We start from the raw sequence: 18866 nt of genomic DNA on the forward strand, positions 1-18866 counted from the left end.
CAAGTTTCTAAATTTCTCCTATGTCAGACAGTCAGTAGACACCTAAATGATGATTCTGTCAATAGAACTAAATCAAAAAGGCCAAAATTGTCTCCTCACTGTAAATGATTTCCCTTTTTTTTTTGATAAATAATAAAATTTTATTTAAAAAAAAAAAAAAAAAAAAACGTAAGACACCCCCAAGTACACAAGAACAACCAAACCAGCCCACAAAAAGAAACTCAACAAACCCGCAAAGACCTAAATCCCTCAAACCTGAAACCCACATGGAGCACTCAACACTGCATCATGTGAGCCTTGCATTTCCAACGCCGAGACGATGCGCTTGCATCACCGTAGTTAATGGAGCTTTTCAAATTTCCCATGATTTTTATTATTTAGTAAAAGCACCTGATTCATACCTCAGACTTTCACCAGCCTTTCGCACATTGCAAACAAGGAAAAAGAAGTGGCTGTACAAAGTTCAAGAATGAAAATTTTGAAATGATATGTGAAAAAGATAAGCATACCAGGGCATTCAACAACTTCTTTGCTAAATCCGTACCTGTTATACAAAATTAGTGAAAAATTAGAAATCAGTACGAGTATGTATTTTAGTGAAAGAAGCAAATTCATTTATGATGATGATGATGAAAATTTGTAAACGACAACACCATTCAAACCACCTCATTAAAAAAGAGTAAACTAAGCATCATCGCTAGAATATTCTTACTACTTTACTAGCACTTTCCATTGGCTTATGAGAAAAAATTTAGTCTCATCTCTAGTAGTGATACACAATTTTTTTATTTTTTTGGCAAGTGATGCATGTCATTAAAAAACGCAAAGGGCCGCAGCCTTAGTACACAAGATGTATACACTAGATAACCCCCATTAAGGATTAAAATAATATAAATCCACAAATTCATAAAAGGTAGAAACATGTGAGATATTATTCGCCCATGTCCATATATATAGCGAATTGATCAAGATGTTCTTGAGCTCTTCCATCAACTTCTCACGATCTTCAAAACATCTCGCATTCCGCTCTCTCCATATACTCCACATTAAGCACAAAGGGGACATCTTCCATGTGGCTAAAACTGAACGACTTCCCAACTGACCTTACCAACAATCTAACTCTATCACCCTCCTAGGCATGACCCATTCTACTCCGAAAAGGCTAAAATACATTTCATAATTCTCTTGCTACTTTACAATAGAGAAGAAGATGATCTATGGATTCGCCGCTCCTTTTATACATGCAACACCAATCCACCACTATTACTTTTCTCTTGACCTGAATCAAATCGATTCTTTCTTGAATTTGTATCTACTCGGGTTATCCAAAGTTCGAATCTTTCCAAGAGCCGTCATCCACAAAAAGAAACTCACTCTCAATGGAACATTGACTCTCCAAATACTCTTCCAAGGAAAAGAACCCCCCAAACTAGATAACTTGTGAAAAAATTACCTTACTTCAAACTTCCTCCTCTTTAAAGGGATCCACTAAATACAATCCTCAACACCATGTCTCAATCTAAGGGAATACAACAAATTTTTTTTTGATAAGTAAGAAGAGAATTTTATAAAAAGCGTAAAGACACCCCTAAGCATACAGAAAGTATACAAAAGGACACCAAAATAGGAAAGAGAGGGGAAGGGAAAAAACACCCGAAAAACCCAAACAGAAGGAAACCCATAAAACCCCTACAAAACCAGCCCACAAAACCCCGAGTAATACATCACATTAGGCTGCTTAGCCTTTCCCCTACTAGAACCAAAACCTCTAGCATCATAATTAATCGAGCACTCTAAATTCTTCACTTCACGACTCCCTTTAAACTTAGAAGAGGAAACTGAAGCCTCTAGACGATGCTCCGCATCAATTAGAGTCATGAAGTCTACAAAGCCCTTCACATTCCCCTTGTGGGAAGACCCCTAAAGTATTAACACAGAAGCTAAGATCAATCGCTGCCCTGGGAGGATCACCAATCTCTTCAAAACCACGTCCCCGCGAAGATTTGCCCACCTCTGAGAAAGACATTAAAGGCAGGCACCCAAGCACAGACTGGACCAAAGAGAGTGGAACCACTCCCACTTTTGACGGAGGAAGAGCCGCGCCGCTTGGGAGAAGGAAGCCACGCCGAAGGATAGGCTGATAGCCCTCGTCTTGAGCAGCCGTAGACTTTGCACGAGTTGACAAGGGCTTGGAGACAACCCCACAAACTGGCCTGGAAAGCTCCTTAGGAGCACTGAAAGTCTCAAGAGCCTCTGCAAGCAGATGCTTATCCAATTTGCCAACCTTGTTCTTCCGAGAGTATGAAAGCACCGACTTGGATTCCGACGGGTAAATAGGCACACCAAACTCCAACATCACAGGGAGGGAGTAACGCAGCCTTTCACCTAGAGCATCCGCGCCTGAAGAGCAAACGCTGAGAGCTGGAACAAAGAGAGCCGGAGAAGGAGCCATCTCAGACGAAGGCGACAAAGGAGGATCCCCACCCAGAGCTGACCTCACCAAAGCAGAGACACCAACGCCCTCGGAACCAGAAGTAACGGCCGACGACGACACGTTAGGAGCTTCAAAACTGTACGGAGTAGAGGACTTTTCCCCAAGAATCTCCGTGGCAGAAGAAACCGGAGGAAAGGGAGAGGAACGCTCTTTTGACTTCGGAAGAGAGGCTGAAGAAAAACCCACAACTTCCGGCGCCGGGGCACCCAAGCCCGAAGGAACAGAACTCATACCCGCGTCAGATCCATGAACCGGAGTTAACCCACATTTCTTAGCCTTCTTAAAGTAATCCACTCTTCTAAGACCCGACTTCCTGGTCTTTTTAGAAAAAGACCTACAGCCCACCCTTCTTGACCTAGCCCTAAAACGCATACTGCCCAACCCAAGGCAACACTTAGTCCTGCCCATGCTACGCTTCAGCCCATCAGAGGAAACCCATCCCAAATGAGACCTATGCGCACAAGCCCAAAGAAGCCACTTTTCAAAAATATCAAGAAGCTTCATGAATATCCCCAACTCCTGCACTGCAACGTCACCTGCAGCCTCAACAGCATCGACTGCATCCCTCTTCTTGGAACACGCAAGAAGGTCCTTACCCAGAGGACTGGGAGAGGAACTCTCCAGAGCGTAGTAGTCGACCGCAAGGCCTTTACCCAGAGGACCGAAGGAGGACCTTTCCAAATCGTAACAAACCACCGCCTGCCGGAATGGCTCCCGCTCCCGATCCAGCGAAAAGATCTTCTCCGCCTCGCACCAGACCGCCGCCGCCTTCTGAACCAGAGGCTCACCAACAACCGGCGAGCCCACCACCTCTGCGAACGACAAAACACCCGCGGCCTTGCCCACACTCTTCCCCACCGGGACGCCACTAAATGAAGACGACACCACCGAGGTACCAAAGAAAACCAACACTTTGCTCAACTCCCCAGAAACTCGCCCCCAACCCCGCCCGTCACGGCCTTCAGGAAATGCAATCATCCCTCTCCGACCACCCACAGCGTACACCGCCACCTCCAAGAACCGGCCGGAGCTATTCCCACCTCTCCGAACGATGGTCACCTTCGAGCCCTCTCTGAAAGATTTAACAAAATTTTTGAAGCCCGGATTTTGCAACACCTTCCACCATCGACAGTAACCAAGCAACGCATCCCGAGCCCTGCCGAATCCATCCTAAGAATCATTTCCTCTTCTCCGCCACCCTCAACTCAAATGACCCTTCCACCACCGAGAAGATGAAGGACTTAGCCTCCACAAAGAATCGGTTCTCCATGCCCTACCTCACACGACAACCCCCAAAGGGGTTCGCAACAGCCCACCGCCACGCCTCACATGGCTGAAATCCAGAGAAACGCAACTTCCTAGAAAAAGATCTCTTATGGATGCGGAACCTCTCTTTATGACCAAGCTGTGAGGCTGCTTTGCCAAAACTTGCAAGAGACTTTTACCCACAAACACCTGACGCTCAAGAGACTCTCCCCGCACAGCAACCGGATATCTGATAGGCGAAACAGGGCAAACCCCTAGCGTAACGCGCTCTCACGCGCCACTCCTAGGGCAGAGAGCGAGAGAGAGAGAGAGAGAGAGAGAGAGAGTATGGACTTTTCCACTTTAAAACTACGGAATACAACAAATCAAAAAATGCAATCACCATATTGACCTCCCAATCCTGTGCAAGCATTAAAAAATATAAATTCCACTGAAGATTACCATTAGAAAACCACATATTATCTACAACCGACGCCTCCTTACAACAAACAATACTAAACAAAAATTCCTCCGGTGATTGATCCGTGTTGTTGTTTGCATAAACGATTTAGATAGAAAAAGTGGAGGCTATTGTTCTGTTACAGTAGCCTACCACACATCTTATTATATAGGTTTAGGGGAATATTGCAATGACCAAAATACCCCCAAACCCTAATGACTCACAAACCCTAATAACTCTTCTAACACTCCTACTCAAGCTGGAGCATATATATCATATAAGCTTAGTTTGGAAGAAACAAGCAAACGAAAAACACCTAGAAAAACATACTCTAACACTTCCCGTCAAGCTGGAACAGCTTGGAGCAAACCATACAAAGACTGATTACAAATAAATAAAATAAAATAGAAGTAAATTTGCTCAAAGCTACAACACCAGTCAATAACTTGCCGGGAAAGTGCAACGGGCGGTCGGATCTTGTCAAAAAACACCAAGACTAGTAGGATCTCACTGCAAAACACCAAGAGTATATCAGATCTCAATGCAAAACACTAAGGCCGATTGGATCTCACTGCAAAACACTAAGGCTGGTATAATCTCACCAGAAAACAACTAAGCGGTCGGAAATCACCGCAAAACACCTAGGTCGGTCGAATCTCACCTCAAAACACCAAGGCCGGTCAGATCTCGATAACAAACAACCAAGAGTAGATCGGACCTCACTACAAAACACCAAGGCCAGACGATCTCATCACAAAACACCAAGGCTGCTAGAATCGCACCGAGAACCAACTAACCGGTCGGAAACCACTGCAAAACACCTAGGACAGTCGGATCTCACCACAAAACACCAAGGCCAGTAGAATCTCACCAGAAAACAACTAACCAGTCAGAAACCACCGCAAAATACCTAGGCTGGTCAGATCTCAATAACAAACAACCAAAAGTAGATCGGATCTCACCGCAAAACATCAAGGCCAGTAGAATCTCATTGCAAAACAACTAACTGATCGGAAACCACTGCAAAAAAACTCCTAGGCCAGTCGGATCTCGATAGCAAACAACCAACAACAACGAAAACTTGAACGGGAACTACTCCCCCTAGCAACAAACCCAATGGGTGCTCCATGTAAACCAATGGAGCGATAAACCATTCAAACTGATGAAGAAATTACTTGAAAGGGCCGAAAAACAATTGAATTGGCTGAAAACCCACTGAACTAGTCAAGAAATAGCAAGAACCAGCCAAAGATTATGCTGAACTGGAAAGAAAACAACTAAACCGGGTGAAAAACACACTAAAGTGGACCTGTAAGGCACTGAACCAGTCTTAAAACACACAGAACCAGCCTGAAAACTAATGAACCGGTCTGAAAACCACTGAACGGGACCTGCAAGGCACTAAACCAGTCTGCAAAACCACTGAACCGGACCTGAAAGGCACTGAAACGGTTTGAAAACCATTGAACCAGTCTTAAAACATATTGAAACGGTCTGAAAAACAATGAACCGGTCTTAAACATACTGAACCAGTAAGAAAACAAGCTAAACCAGTTGCAAAACAACAAGAATTGGACTGAACCAGAAGAAAACATTCCAAAAATACCAAGAACCAGCTATGGAATGTGGATCCAAAAGAAAACCGGGATTAGGCTATTCCCAATCTCAAAGAGGATAGCCTTATCCCTGTTACAGACCAGGAGCAACCAGTAACTAAACAGGGACGTCTTCTCCAACCAATTCCCCGGTAACCTGTCAACGACAATCAGAACTGGCAGAAAACACCCACAACTCAACGGAAACACTTCAAAACACCATAGAAGTCGCCAATGAACTCAAAAAACAACATTAAATGCCACAATCTGCCAAAAAGTCTCCGGAAAACGCCACAATAGCCCCCATCAACCACGAAAACTACCGTAATGCCCAAAAGTCACCAGAACTGCCAAAAACTCCCCGGAGACGACTAGACAGCGTCGGAAAACACCACAAAGTCACTGAAAAGCCACGAAACTACTTATGATCACCCAGATTTTGCCACAAATTCACCGGATACAGGCAAATGTCGCCGCAAATGATCAGAAAGTGCGGGAGACAACTAGGAAAGCAGCCACTGAGGCCACTGAGAAACAACAATGCCACAAACATGGCCAAAGAACACTGCACGTAGTCAAATACCCAGAACCACTGTGAAAACACACGACAAACCTTCTTCTTTTTTCAAACTTTACTACGGATTAACTACACGGATTTTTTTTTCTTACAACAAACAGCTCTATCAGGCACCGCCCACACGGGCGGTGCTACCAACAAAGACGACTCACCAAGACGTAAGAGGATTAGAGAAAAAAAAATCCAAGAATATAGAGGAAAATAAAGACTACAAACGAAGGGAACAAGAATCTGAACCCTAAGGCTCTGATAACATGTTTGCATAAACGGTTTAGACAAAAAATGTGGAGGCTATTGTTCTGTTACAGTAGCCTACCACACATCTCATTATATAGGTTTAAGGGAACATTACAATGACCAAAATACCCCCAAACCTTAATGACTCATAAATAACTCTTCTAACAATCCCCACACCATAAATCACGCCAGTTCCATCTCCCATTTCCTATCTGACAAATCTCGAAAAAAAAACTCTTCACCCCCTCCTAATATGTTTCCACACTCAAACTCCAAAGGGTCTCTCTACCTCCTTAAAACACCAACCTCCACTCATACTGTCATATTTTGCTTCCACAACCGGTCTCGACAAAGCTTCCCTCACCGTATCATAACGCCGGAACCACTTACCCTGCAATGCTTGATTAAACTTCATCAAGTTTCTTACTCCAAATCCACTAGTTTGCTTCGGAGAACAAATCTCTTACCAATGAGCTAAATGGAACTTAAACTCCTCATTAATACCTCTCCAAAAGAAATCTCGCTGAAGTTTTCTAATGTAGAAATGTGGCTTTGGGGAGAAATTGAGAGATTGGATAGCTCACTGTATATCTAGGGTGCATTTCTCGATGTTGGTTAATAGTTCTCCTCCAGGTTTCTTTAATAGCTCTCGTGGCCTCAAGACAAGGAGACACTTTATGCCTTATGCTATTTGTGGTTGTCATGGAGGCTTTGAGTAGAAAGTTGTCCACCTTAGTGAATAGCAGGATTTTATGAGGTTTTTCATCAAGGTCAAGGAATACGGATAAGCTCCTAGTGTCCCATCTTTTGTTTGCAGACAATACTTTGATCTTTTGTGAGGCAAAGCTGGACCATTTTCGTCATCTACGTTATCTCTTATGTTTTGAAGTTTTGTCAAGGTTGAAGATTATCTAAATTAGAGTTGGTCCATGTTGGCATGGTGAATGATATTGGAGGCTTGGCTCGTATCCTTGGTCGTAGGGTGTCATCATTGCCTATGAAATATTTGGCTCTTCCTTTGGGAGCTTCGTATAAGGCTAAATCAATATGGGATGGCATTCTTGAAAAGATGGAACGTCCTTTAGCTAGTTGGAAGAGGCTCTACTTATCGAAGTGTGGTGACTCTAATTTTTTGATAAGTAATCGAGATATCATTAAAAATGAAAGGTGCCCCAAGATACACAAGAAGTATACAAGAAAACCTCCTAGCTAGTAGGAGCAAAAAGAACAAAAACAATCCTGATAACTAATCACCAAAGGAAATGGAAAAAAAAAAAAAAAAAATGTCCAAAGATACAAGGTATTGAAAAATAAAGACTTAATCTCTTCCAAAGTCTTCTCACAGTTCTTAAAACTTCTATCCTTCATTTCCCTCCATAAACAGCACAAAAGGCATGAAGGCACCATCTTCCACATAGCAGCACTCCAAGTGCTACCGGTAGTCCACCAACAACCATACAAGTCGACTACTCATCTAGACATAACCAAAAACAGCCCAATTTGAAATTTGCACACTTATTATCTATCTCTTTTTCCCATCCCCGTAGGAGTTGCCAACTGGATTGAGAAACTTCAAATGGATTTTATGTGGGGTAGAGTTGGCAATGAGTTTAAATTTCATCTAGTCAGTTGGTCTAAAATTTGTTCTGCAGTTTACTCTAGTGGATTGGGGGATAGAAATCTGATTCAATTTAACCGAGCTCTGTTAGAGAAGTCATTATGACATTTTGCGATGGAAAGAGATGCATTATGGAGATCAGTGGTGGAAACCAAATATGATAGCACCAGGGGAGGAGGGTGTTCCAAAGAGGGTGTTGGTCCTTTCGGGGTGGAGGTGTGGAAAAAAATTAGGATGGGTGGGGATTGTTTTCTAGATTTGTCAAATATGAGAAGAAAGACAGGTCTAAGATTAAGTTTTGGCATGATTTGCGGTGTGGGAATAATCCCTTAAAGGCTTCTTTTCAGAATTGTTTAGAATTACTTGTTGTAAGGAGGCTCTGATGGCAGATCATGTGCAATTCCTTACCGGCAACCTTCAGTCGAATTTTTCTTTTACCAGTTCAGTGCATGATTGGGAGGTGGACTTGGTCACTTCATTCTTTGATCTTTTGCATTATCTCAAATTGAAACAAAGTGGCAAAGATAAAATGTGTTCAATCCCTTCCAAAAAGTAGAAGTTTGAGGTTAGATCTTTCTATCATGCGCTTTGCACTCTTGTTGGCTCCCCATTTCCTTGGAAGAGCATTTGAAGAATTAAAGCTCCTTCGAGAGTCGTGTTCTTTGTGTGGACGGCACTAGAAAAAATCTCTAACTTCGGATAAGTTGAGAAAAAGACATGTCATAGTGGTAGACTAGTGTTGTATGTGTAAGAGGAGAGGGAAGACTATTGATTACCTTCTACTCAATGAAGTGGCTAGAGAATTGTGAGTTTCGATCTTCTATCTTTTTGGTGTAGAGTGGGTCATGTCTACAAGGGTGGTGTTGTTATTGGCTAGTTGGAGAGGACAATGGGGAGATCAATGCATTTTAGAATCTTGGAAGTTGGCTCATCTATGCTTAATGAAGTACATCTGGGGAGAGCGGAGTGCGAGGAGTTTCGTAGACTGAGAGATAGTTGTCATGTTCAAATCTCTTTATGCTTGGATGGTGGTGTACAATAGTCATCACTTTTCTAAAATTTCGGAATTTCTGCACTTGTGTTCTTTTATTCCCTAAATAGGGTGTTCTCTTGTATATTTCTTGTGTACTTGGGTTGCGCTCCTCTGAACTTTTAATTAAATTGAATTACTTATTAAAAAAAAAAAAAGAATAATCAAAGTGACTGCTTACAATCTCTTAAGATTTATTTATAACTCGACATAACACTAGTATTGTCCTAATCATTAAAAAGACTTGGGTGTTTTGTATGTGCAAGGAGAGTAGGGAGTCTATTGATCACCTTCTTCATTGTGAAGTAACAAGAAATTTATAGAGCTCGCTATATAATTTGTTTGGTGTTAATTGGGTTATACCTAGAAGGGCGAGAAAGTTATTGATGAGTTGGGGGGGTCAGGTGGGGCATCATGACATTTTAGAAGTTTGAAGGTTAGCTCTTTTATGTTTAATGTGGTGTATTTGGACAGAGCAGAATGTACAGAGCTTTGAAGATAAAGAGACTTTGGCGGTGGAGTTGAAAAGGATTATAATAAACTCCCTTTACACATGGATAACAGCTCATAATAGTTTTCTTTTTTTCTAGTTTTTCTAACGTTTTGGATCTTTGTTCTTTTTCTACTGAATAGGGGATTCTTTTGTATACTTCCAGTAAACTAAGGTTGCACCCCCTTGTGTTTTTTAATATGATTAAATTACTTATCAAAAATAATTACCCTACTCAAGTGACTCACATGACTGTCAGCACAATAATTCCAATGCTCCTGCATCATAAATAAAAATAGGAAAGGAACAATTTATTTTTTGTCAAATAAAGAAAAAAAAAAAAGATTTCATGAATTCACAAGCATTGAACTTCCACATTTCAAACTTCCATGTTATTTCAAACCAGATGGAATGCACAAGTATCAAGGCTTGAAAAGTTCAAATAATGCTCAAGAAGAAGAAACCTACAGACACATTTATGTCCCATGTTACATCACAGGATAACCTATAAATATAGCCCTTTTTATCTCAAACATAGATATATATATATATATATATATATATATATATATATATATATATATACATGTTTATGTATATATGTAAGTATGTATGGATGTATATTTGTGTGAAACTAATTACTCACAATAATAGGGGAGATGGAGGCCTATCATGCCATGTGGGGAGACCTGTTACTGGATCCTGAGTCAAGAAAGCAGCACTGCGATGAGTTTAAGAAAGACAGAGAAGCCATGTAGCTCTGTACAGTACAATAAGCACACAGCAAGGCTATATGTTGTTTCATGAATAAACTATCAAGTAAAGGTTTTGTCTTCTGAATAACTGAGTTGGGGCTACATAATGTAGCAAAGTGTAGACAACACTAACCGTAAAAGGGCAAGGACTCAGATTCAGTTCATCACATCTCCATGATCCCCAACTTTCAGTGAAAAGAGGCCACATCCAATGAATCACGTCCTTCCAACAAACCTATGTGCATGGAGGTAGATCAAAATCGATAAAGCTATGGATGTAAGACCTACTTGAATAAAAGAGGAACAGAATCTATTTATTTTTTAATGATGTTTTTCTATCAGCAAAATTGCACATCACTTGACTAGGCAAAAAACCAGCTACAGTGGCATAATTCAAGCTTATCTACTGAGAAGCATGAGTACCTTGTCAATGGGAGCTTCCTGGAGATATCTATACAAAAGTGGAAGTTCTTTTCTGAACCGGCGCTCAAATGATGAAGGTACACTGCACGGTAAATCAAGAAAAGAGCTAATGCAATCATACATAAAAAGATTTAGCTCCAAAATCCTTATTGCTGATTACTGGACATTTAACACAAAGTTGAGAGAAATGTCGCTGGAAAATTGACTGAAAAAAAATACATGGTCTTTCAAGAAGAATGGAAACTATAAAGTCTCAGTGAATATCTAAAAGATATAAAGGCGGTTCATATGCATGAAAAAATAGCTATGAAAGGCCAAAAGGGACATTGAAACCTGCTAGTCAGAGAGAGAGAGAGAGAGTATAAGACCATTGCAATTTGATGTAGGATGATTAATCAAAGAAATAAAGCAAGAAATTAAGAGGAAGAAGAAGCAGAAATAGAGGAAGAAGAAACAGAAATCAAGAAAGAAAGAAAGAGAGAAGAAAGCCGAAGGAGAGGGAGAAAATAGAGAGAAAACATAGCGGCGCACGCTCAATTTTTCATTCATCATCAACTAACTATTACAATAGAATGTTATGCTTAAATAGGCTCATAGACTAAACCCTAACCCTAACTCTAACCCTAATGTGACTCACTTTGGGCCAAGGGCCAAGCCCATTATTAAATAACAAAGGGATTTGATTCCTACACAACACCACCACAACAACTGCACAACACTCCCTCACATTAGAGTGGGCCCTACACACTGGGCCCCACCCCCATGTGAGGGGGTGTTGTACAGTTGTTGTGGTGATGTTGTAAATCTATCATTTTCCAATAACAAATAACTTAAGCTAATGTGACTCACTTTTGGGCTAAGCCCATTATTGAATTACAAATAACTCAAAACTTTGGGTCAAGCCTCTAATTGAACTACAATAAAACTAATAATCTAAATAAAATAAAACGACAAATTTATTCTTGTTTCACTCTGCATCACAATTGTAATAACACGAGAACATATTCTCAAATTTTCATTAAGTTATTTCACTCATCATGGATCCCCAACATGATACCAAAGTATATAAAAAGTCATTGTTTGGAGTCTACGTGATGCAGGCAACGAGAAATCAATTTTATTTATTAAGATTCAAGGGTATTTCTATAATTTTATATTTATGGGCATGAAATGTACTTTTGATCCATTAGATCTGATTCTGAGTTTATTAAGTTATTAGGTTTTATTTATGGGGTTTCGCATATTTGGTTTGAGCTTTAACTAGTATAAGTCCATTAGGGTTAGGCATTATATGCCAATATATATAGATGTAGGGTTTTTCTTATAATAGTTGATTAAAGAAGACGACTGTGAAATCTCCAATTGACGCAACCCTTCTCTGAGGTGTGATGCCAAGGAAACCCAAAGTGTGATACTTAAGAAAACTAGGAGTGATACCTATGTTTGTCTTTTTTTTCTTCTTTATTTCAAATTCCAACCAATATTAATCTGATTTTCTTATATCATTTTCCTAGAATCCAGTTCTTTTTTATAAGTAATAAAGATTTTATAAAAAAAGTGTAACGCGCCCCTAAGTACACAGAAACTACCAAAGCAACCTACAACAAGAAAGAAAACCCAACAACCCTCAAAAACCCAAGCCCTCAAACCCAAAACCTTCAGAAGACCCCAATCCTACACCATGTGAGCCTTGCCTTTCCTAAGCCGAGAGGACAAGCTAGAATCACCGTAGTTGATGGAGCTTACCAGATTCAAAACTTCCCCCATACCTTTGGTCTTTGGACTCGCTGTCTTAATTCCCCGATGGAAGTCCTCTTCGATGGCTTCCAAAATAGTCAAGGACGGATCCATATCCTCATCACTATCCAACTCCCAATCCAAGGCCAAATCGGGAGGTAAAACACCCAAAGGGTAAAGGGAGTAGAATCCAGTTCTGAAGAACCCAAACCACCTATACTATCCACAACCCAGGAACAGCCATCCAAACCCCTAACAGCTTGTTTGATTGGATATTTAAACAGCAAAAATGTTGTTTAAACACAAAAGATACTTTTCAGAAGTCAGTTATCTAAACATGTGTTTTAGATGTGATCCCCACAAAAAACATTTTTTCAGTGTCTAATTACAATATACTTTTTGATAAGTAACTAAAAACAATAAATTTTTTTTGGGGGAGAACGGGGGGTTGGGGGGGGGGGGGGGGGTGTAAAAAGTTAATTTTAGAAGAATTTTGATAGATTTAAAAAAATAAATAAATAAGGGACCCCCCCCCCCCCCCCCCCCCCCCCCAAGCTCCAACGTGGTTCCACCCCTGGAAGAGCCCATTAAATTACAATATACTACAATCAATAACTAGTAGATGACTTTTATTTTTTATTTTTTTTTATATAAGTAAGAAAACTTTATTAAAAAAGTAAAAAGCGCCCCTAAGTATACATAGGAACACCCAGCTAGCCCACAAAAGAAAACTCACAAGAACCTACGCACACACAATACCCAAAGCCCTCAAAAACCCAATATCCAGAAGATACTCCCATAAAGCCCAAACTACAAAAAAACCCCACCCAAGATACATGAAAACACCCCCAAAACCTTAAACCCGAAATACAAGCAAACCCAAAATACAGAGGGAAAAACCCAAGAACAACAACCCTCAAAAGATCCCAAGCAAAAACTGAAAGCCTGAGGAACAACCCACAAACCAACCCAAGCATACAACTCTACAACATAAGGTTCTTTCCTTTCCTACTCCTAGCAGAAGGCTTAGAGTCGCCATAGTTGATAGAGCTATGCAGATTTAGAAGCTCCCTTTTACCTTTGGACTTTTTGCGCGATATCATCTTGTCACGCTGAAATTCTTCTTCCATGGCAATTCGAATTGTCAACGCCTCCTCCCCAAAAGCACCCTCTGACGCCCAATCCAAAGGCAAAACATCCCAAAAATCAACATCCTCCTCCCAAACCACAATCTCCCCGTTATGATCAAAACCGATCGGCCAATTCCGAGATTGAGAGAAACCATTACCCTCAACAGGTGAAGAACTGGAGCAGCCTCTAGGAGGGGAGGAAGGCCCGACTATCTCTCCATCAAAGACCTTCCGGGGCGAAGAGGAAGTGGTTGGCAACACCGGGCGAGGGTTGAGAAACCCATTTCTAAGAAAGTCCTTCTTCACTAGAGGCTTAGAAACCTTTTTCGCTGGAGGCTCTGCAACCAAAGCCTTATTAACAGCTGAGTCGGCGACCATCTTCGAGGCTTTCAGGGAATCTGAAAGTAGCACATCATTCCACTTCCACGAAACCCTTCCCTAAGTACCATCGCCTTCCTAATATACCTCTGAAAAGGCTTAAAAACCACAGGGGGAGAAGAGCGCAGCTTCTCCCCCAACTCAGTCGCTCCAGCGGAAGGAGAGGCCGTGAGTTGGGAGACTGCCAAAGAAGCACCGAAAGGCTTAGCGGCAGTGACCCGGCTAGGATCCACCTTCAAGCTACTAGACCCTCCCCCTGAAGAGGAAGACCGAACTGGAAAAGCCCATGGAACTGCCAGCAATGAGGTCTCTGGCCGAAGAGATGGCGCCGGAAAGGCAAATGACGCCCCTGGAACTGCTATACCCTTCCCCGACGAAACAGCCTCCAAACCCCTAAGAGGAGGACAAACCAGAGAGACCCCAGAAGAAGACAAACCAACCGGAAGAGCCTTTAGACCTGCTGACGACGAGGGCCCCTGCCGAGACGGCGCCGGAAAAGGAGGCGTCCCTAGTTCGATCGCCGTATGTGCTTTAGGTTTCGGCAGGAGTCAGGCCAAGCGAAAGCCAGAACGTTTTCGACCTAGGCCAGACCCGACAAGCCGGCCCAAACAATTCCTAATAGTCCGGCCCAAGACCACTTTCAAACCGTTGACCAGCTTGCTCCACGTGCGCATCATAAAACGTTCAAAATTCGAATTTGAACATGGGGGAGGCTTCTTGCCCAGCGAATCAAGAGACCGGTCTTTAACCAACGGATCATGTGGGCAACCCACCGCCGAGCTCAAGACTTGCTCAGCATGAGTCGGCACCGGGAGGGGATCAAGAGCACCCGGCTCCTTCGACGAAGCCCTCAACCCGGAACAAAGTTCCCCCGCCAAGGGCAACTTATTTAGAGCAGAGGTCGAAACCGAGCACAACACCTCCGCAAAGGAAGGCCCCGTCCACTTTGAGGCCAAGCCCAAGCTTGGCCCTAGCACCTTAGCATCCTTCTTGGTCGACGAAAACGAGGAGCCTTGCCCGCTACCCACCGTAGCAGAGAGGAAATCGACAGCCTTACGCAACTCGCCGGAGAATTTCTGCCATCCCCACCCTCCACGGCCCTCAGGGATGATAATGAAACCTTTCCGACCGCCCAAACCAAATACTATCACCTCTAAGAAGCGCCCAGTTTTGTTGCCACCCCTCCGAGCAATCAGAATTTTCGAACCTTCTCGGAAAGACTTGACAAATTATTGATCTTCCGGAATACCCATCAGCACCTCCAACGTCGACGCTAACCAAATTAGATGACTTATATTTCCATATAGCTACCAGCAGTTACATCAATATGTCAAAACTATAGGGGATACAGACAACAGGCTGATATCTAAACATAGTTATGGACCATTTTTCATTAGTAAAACATTTAATATTTAAAATGTTAATTTATCCATTTGACATCAACCCATTCCAGAGAAAAAATTATTGATAAGTAACATTCATAGGGGTCATTGTCCAGTGCAATGGTAAACTTTTCAGTTGTCAAGCACAAAGTGTGTGGATTCAAGTCTTGAGAATACACACTTTAAGTTTAGAAAAAAATAATGAAGGTCAACGTCAGATACAAGGCATCCCTCCCAGAACCCCCCCATTCAGTTAGGACCAACTATGGGTAGTAACCCCTTTTTTTTTATAAGTAACATTAAGATAACTTTGTTATCTATAGCAGTAGAACTTCTTCTCTTCCTATAAGACCAAAATGGAGTAACATCTGACTTTTCCCTCATAGGGAAGACTCCTACTGGATTAACTATTCAGGAGGCAAATTTGAGGCTAGCCAGTCACAACAGAAAATACATGGTTACATTCAATATTCAATTGTGTAAAAAGAAGATGAAATTCTTCACCTATATGGGACGACATATGGGGCAGCAACTATGCAACGGACACAAAACATTTCCGCAAGGCTCCACCCTTCCTGCATCATCAAGCAAAGGAGATATTCCGGGTATCATACACTTATTGCACCTACTGCCTGAATTCATTTTTCAAATCAACAAGTCTAATACGTGTATGTATGCATGTATGTATAATATTCCAAACCATTTGCTATCTTATGGAAGGCCATTTTCCATTAATGTCTTTCCTTTAGAAAAAAAGAAAAGAAAAGACAGGAGAAAGTATATATATTGTAAAACATTTCCTTATGGAGACAGGAGATAGATATGTCAAGAGAGCTGGAGAAAACTCTTCTTTCTGAGGAAATAATATGGAGACAGAAATCTAGAGTTTTGTGGTTGAAGGAGGGGGACAAGAACACAAAATTTTTCCATAGGTTGGCCAACTCGCGTCGCAAGTTTAATCAAGTGGACTCTCTAAGCATAAATGGTGAAATCTCCAGAAATCCAAGGCAGATTCAGGAGCATATAGTTCATTTTTATAAAAAATTGTATGTTGAGAATTGTTCTTGGCGGCCAAGGGTCGAGGGCCTTTCTTTTCTTTCAATTGATGAAGATGAGAGTAGTTGGCTAGAAAGAGAATTTGAGGAGAAGGAGGTATGGGATGTCATCAGAGATTTTAACGGAGATAAGGCACCGGGCCCCGATGGCTTCACTATGGCTTTTTTTCAGAAGTGTTGGGATATTCTATAACATGACATTATGGCTGTTTTTGCAGATTTTCACTCTCGAGGCAAGTTTGAAAAGAGCTTCAATGCTACTTTTGTCTCTCTGATTCCAAAATAGAATGATGTCTTGGATGTGAGAGACTTTCGGCCTATCAGTCTTATTGGGGGAATTTACAAGATTATTTCCAAAGTCCTTGCAAACAGGTTTAAATCAGTTTTGGGTAAGATTATTTCAAACACCCAAAACGCGTTCATAGGTGGTCGACAAATCTTGGATTCAGTGCTTATTGCTAATGAATGTGTGGATAGTCAAATTCGTTCGGGGGATTCTAGGTTGCTGTGTAAGTTGGATTTGGAAAAGGCCTATGATCATGTGAATTGGGACTTCTTGCTTTACTTATTACAACGTTGTGGCTTTGGGGAGAAATGGAGGGCTTGGATTCGTTTTTGTATCTCTACGGTGAGATTCTCCATCCTTGTCAATGGAACTCCGTCGGGTTTCTTTACCAGCTCTCGCGGGTTGCGACAAGGTGATCCTCTGTCACCTTTATTATTTGTGGTGGTTATGGAGGCTTTGAGCCGGATGCTAGTTGCTGCGTTGGAGCAGGGTTCGATGACAGGTTTTGCAGTGGGACATAGAGAGTCAGAGGCAATAGTAGTGAATCATTTATTGTTTGCTGATGATACGTTGATCTTTTGTGGGGCGCAAGAAGAACAAATTCGACATCTGAGATGCATCTTTCTTTGCTTTGAGGCAGCATCAGGATTAAGGATCAATCTAGGAAAATCAGAAATTGTTCCTATTGGTGAGGTGGAGGATGTTGAAGGGTTGGCTCAGCTTTTGGGTTGTCAGGTTGGTTCTTTGCCTATGACTTACTTGGGTATGCCTTTGGGTGCCTCTTACAAGTCCGTTTCTACTTGGAAAGGGGTGGTTGAGAAAATGGAAAGGAAGCTGGCTAGATGGAAGCGTATGTATTTGTCAAAGGGCGGGCGGTTGACTCTTATTAAGAGCACGCTGTCCAATCTCCCCACGTATCTCTTGTCGTTGTTCCCTATTCCTTTGAGGGTGGCTAATCGTCTTGAAAAAATCCAGAGGGATTTCTTATGGGGTGGTATAGGGGATGAGGCCAAATTTCATTTAGTGAAATGGAACAGGATTTGTACTCTGTTGCATTCAGGTGGGTTGGGAGTTCACAACCTCACCCAGTTTAATCAAGCTCTTCTAGGTAAATGGTTGTGGAGATATGGTAGGGAGAGAGAGGCTTTATGGCGTTTGGTGATTGACGCCAAATTTGGGAGCCTAAAGGGGGGGTGGTGTTCTATTGAGGTGTCGGGTTCCTATGGAGTGGGGGTTTGGAAATATATCAGGAAAGGATGGGAGAAGTTTTGCAATTATGTTCGGTTTGTGGTAGGGGATGGGTCACATATCAGTTTCTGGCATGATTGGTGGTGTGGGGAGAGATCTTTGAAGCATTGTTATCCAGTTCTGTATAGTATTGTGAGGAACAAAGCTGCAATGGTGGTGGATAATTTGGCTGTTCATAATGGAAATATTCATTGGAATATTCTCTTTACGCGGCAATTCCAGGACTGGGAGATGGAGATGGTGCTTTCTTTCTTCGAGCGGTTGTACTCCACTTCGATTCGACAAGGAGAGGGTGACAAGTTAGTTTGGAACCTTTCTACAAGGGGTTTTTTTTAAGTAAGGTCATATTATGAAGTGCTTAGTAGGAAAGAAGGCCCATCATTCCCGTGGAAGAATATATGGTGTGCTAAGGCTCCGACAAGGGTGGCGTTCTTTGTATGGTTTGCAGCTTTAGGAAAAATATTAACCCATGACAATCTGCGAAAGAGGAATATTGTGGTTATTGAGTGGTGGTGTATGTGTAAAAAGAAGGGGGAGTCTATTGATCATCTGTTACTTCATTGCGACGCCGCCCGTGAGCTTTGGAGTTTTATGTTTTCTTTATTTGGAGTTGAGTGGGTCATGCCACAAACGGTACTGGATTTGTTGACTACATGGGGTGCGTTTTTTGGGCATGGCCTAGCTAAAAAAGTTTGGCAATTAGTTCCTCATTGTGTTTTGTGGAGC

The 18866-nt window shown here is 41.9% G+C and overlaps 1 protein-coding gene across 9 annotated transcripts in view; it reads right to left on the reverse strand.

The window, feature by feature from the left end:
• LOC133881525 (sterol 3-beta-glucosyltransferase UGT80B1) overlaps nt 1-18866 on the reverse strand; it is a 42875-nt gene that overhangs the window by 19784 nt on the left and 4225 nt on the right. For 7 of the 9 annotated variants that reach the window (XM_062320460.1, XM_062320461.1, XM_062320468.1 and 4 more), the window contains 6 exons: nt 16056-16126; nt 10925-11006; nt 10635-10736; nt 10393-10448; nt 9995-10024; nt 510-544 (listed from right to left, as the gene is read on the reverse strand). In XM_062320460.1, the coding sequence (XP_062176444.1) occupies nt 510-544; nt 9995-10024; nt 10393-10448; nt 10635-10736; nt 10925-11006; nt 16056-16126 (376 nt within the window). The remainder of the gene's footprint in view (nt 1-509; nt 545-9994; nt 10025-10392; nt 10449-10634; nt 10737-10924; nt 11007-16055; nt 16127-18866) is intronic. The other 2 variants (XM_062320462.1, XM_062320465.1) reach the window with 1 other exon arrangement.

The sequence above is a fragment of the Alnus glutinosa genome, chromosome 11 (genome assembly GCF_958979055.1).
Source record: "Alnus glutinosa chromosome 11, dhAlnGlut1.1, whole genome shotgun sequence".
Taxonomy (NCBI): Eukaryota; Viridiplantae; Streptophyta; class Magnoliopsida; order Fagales; family Betulaceae; genus Alnus; species Alnus glutinosa.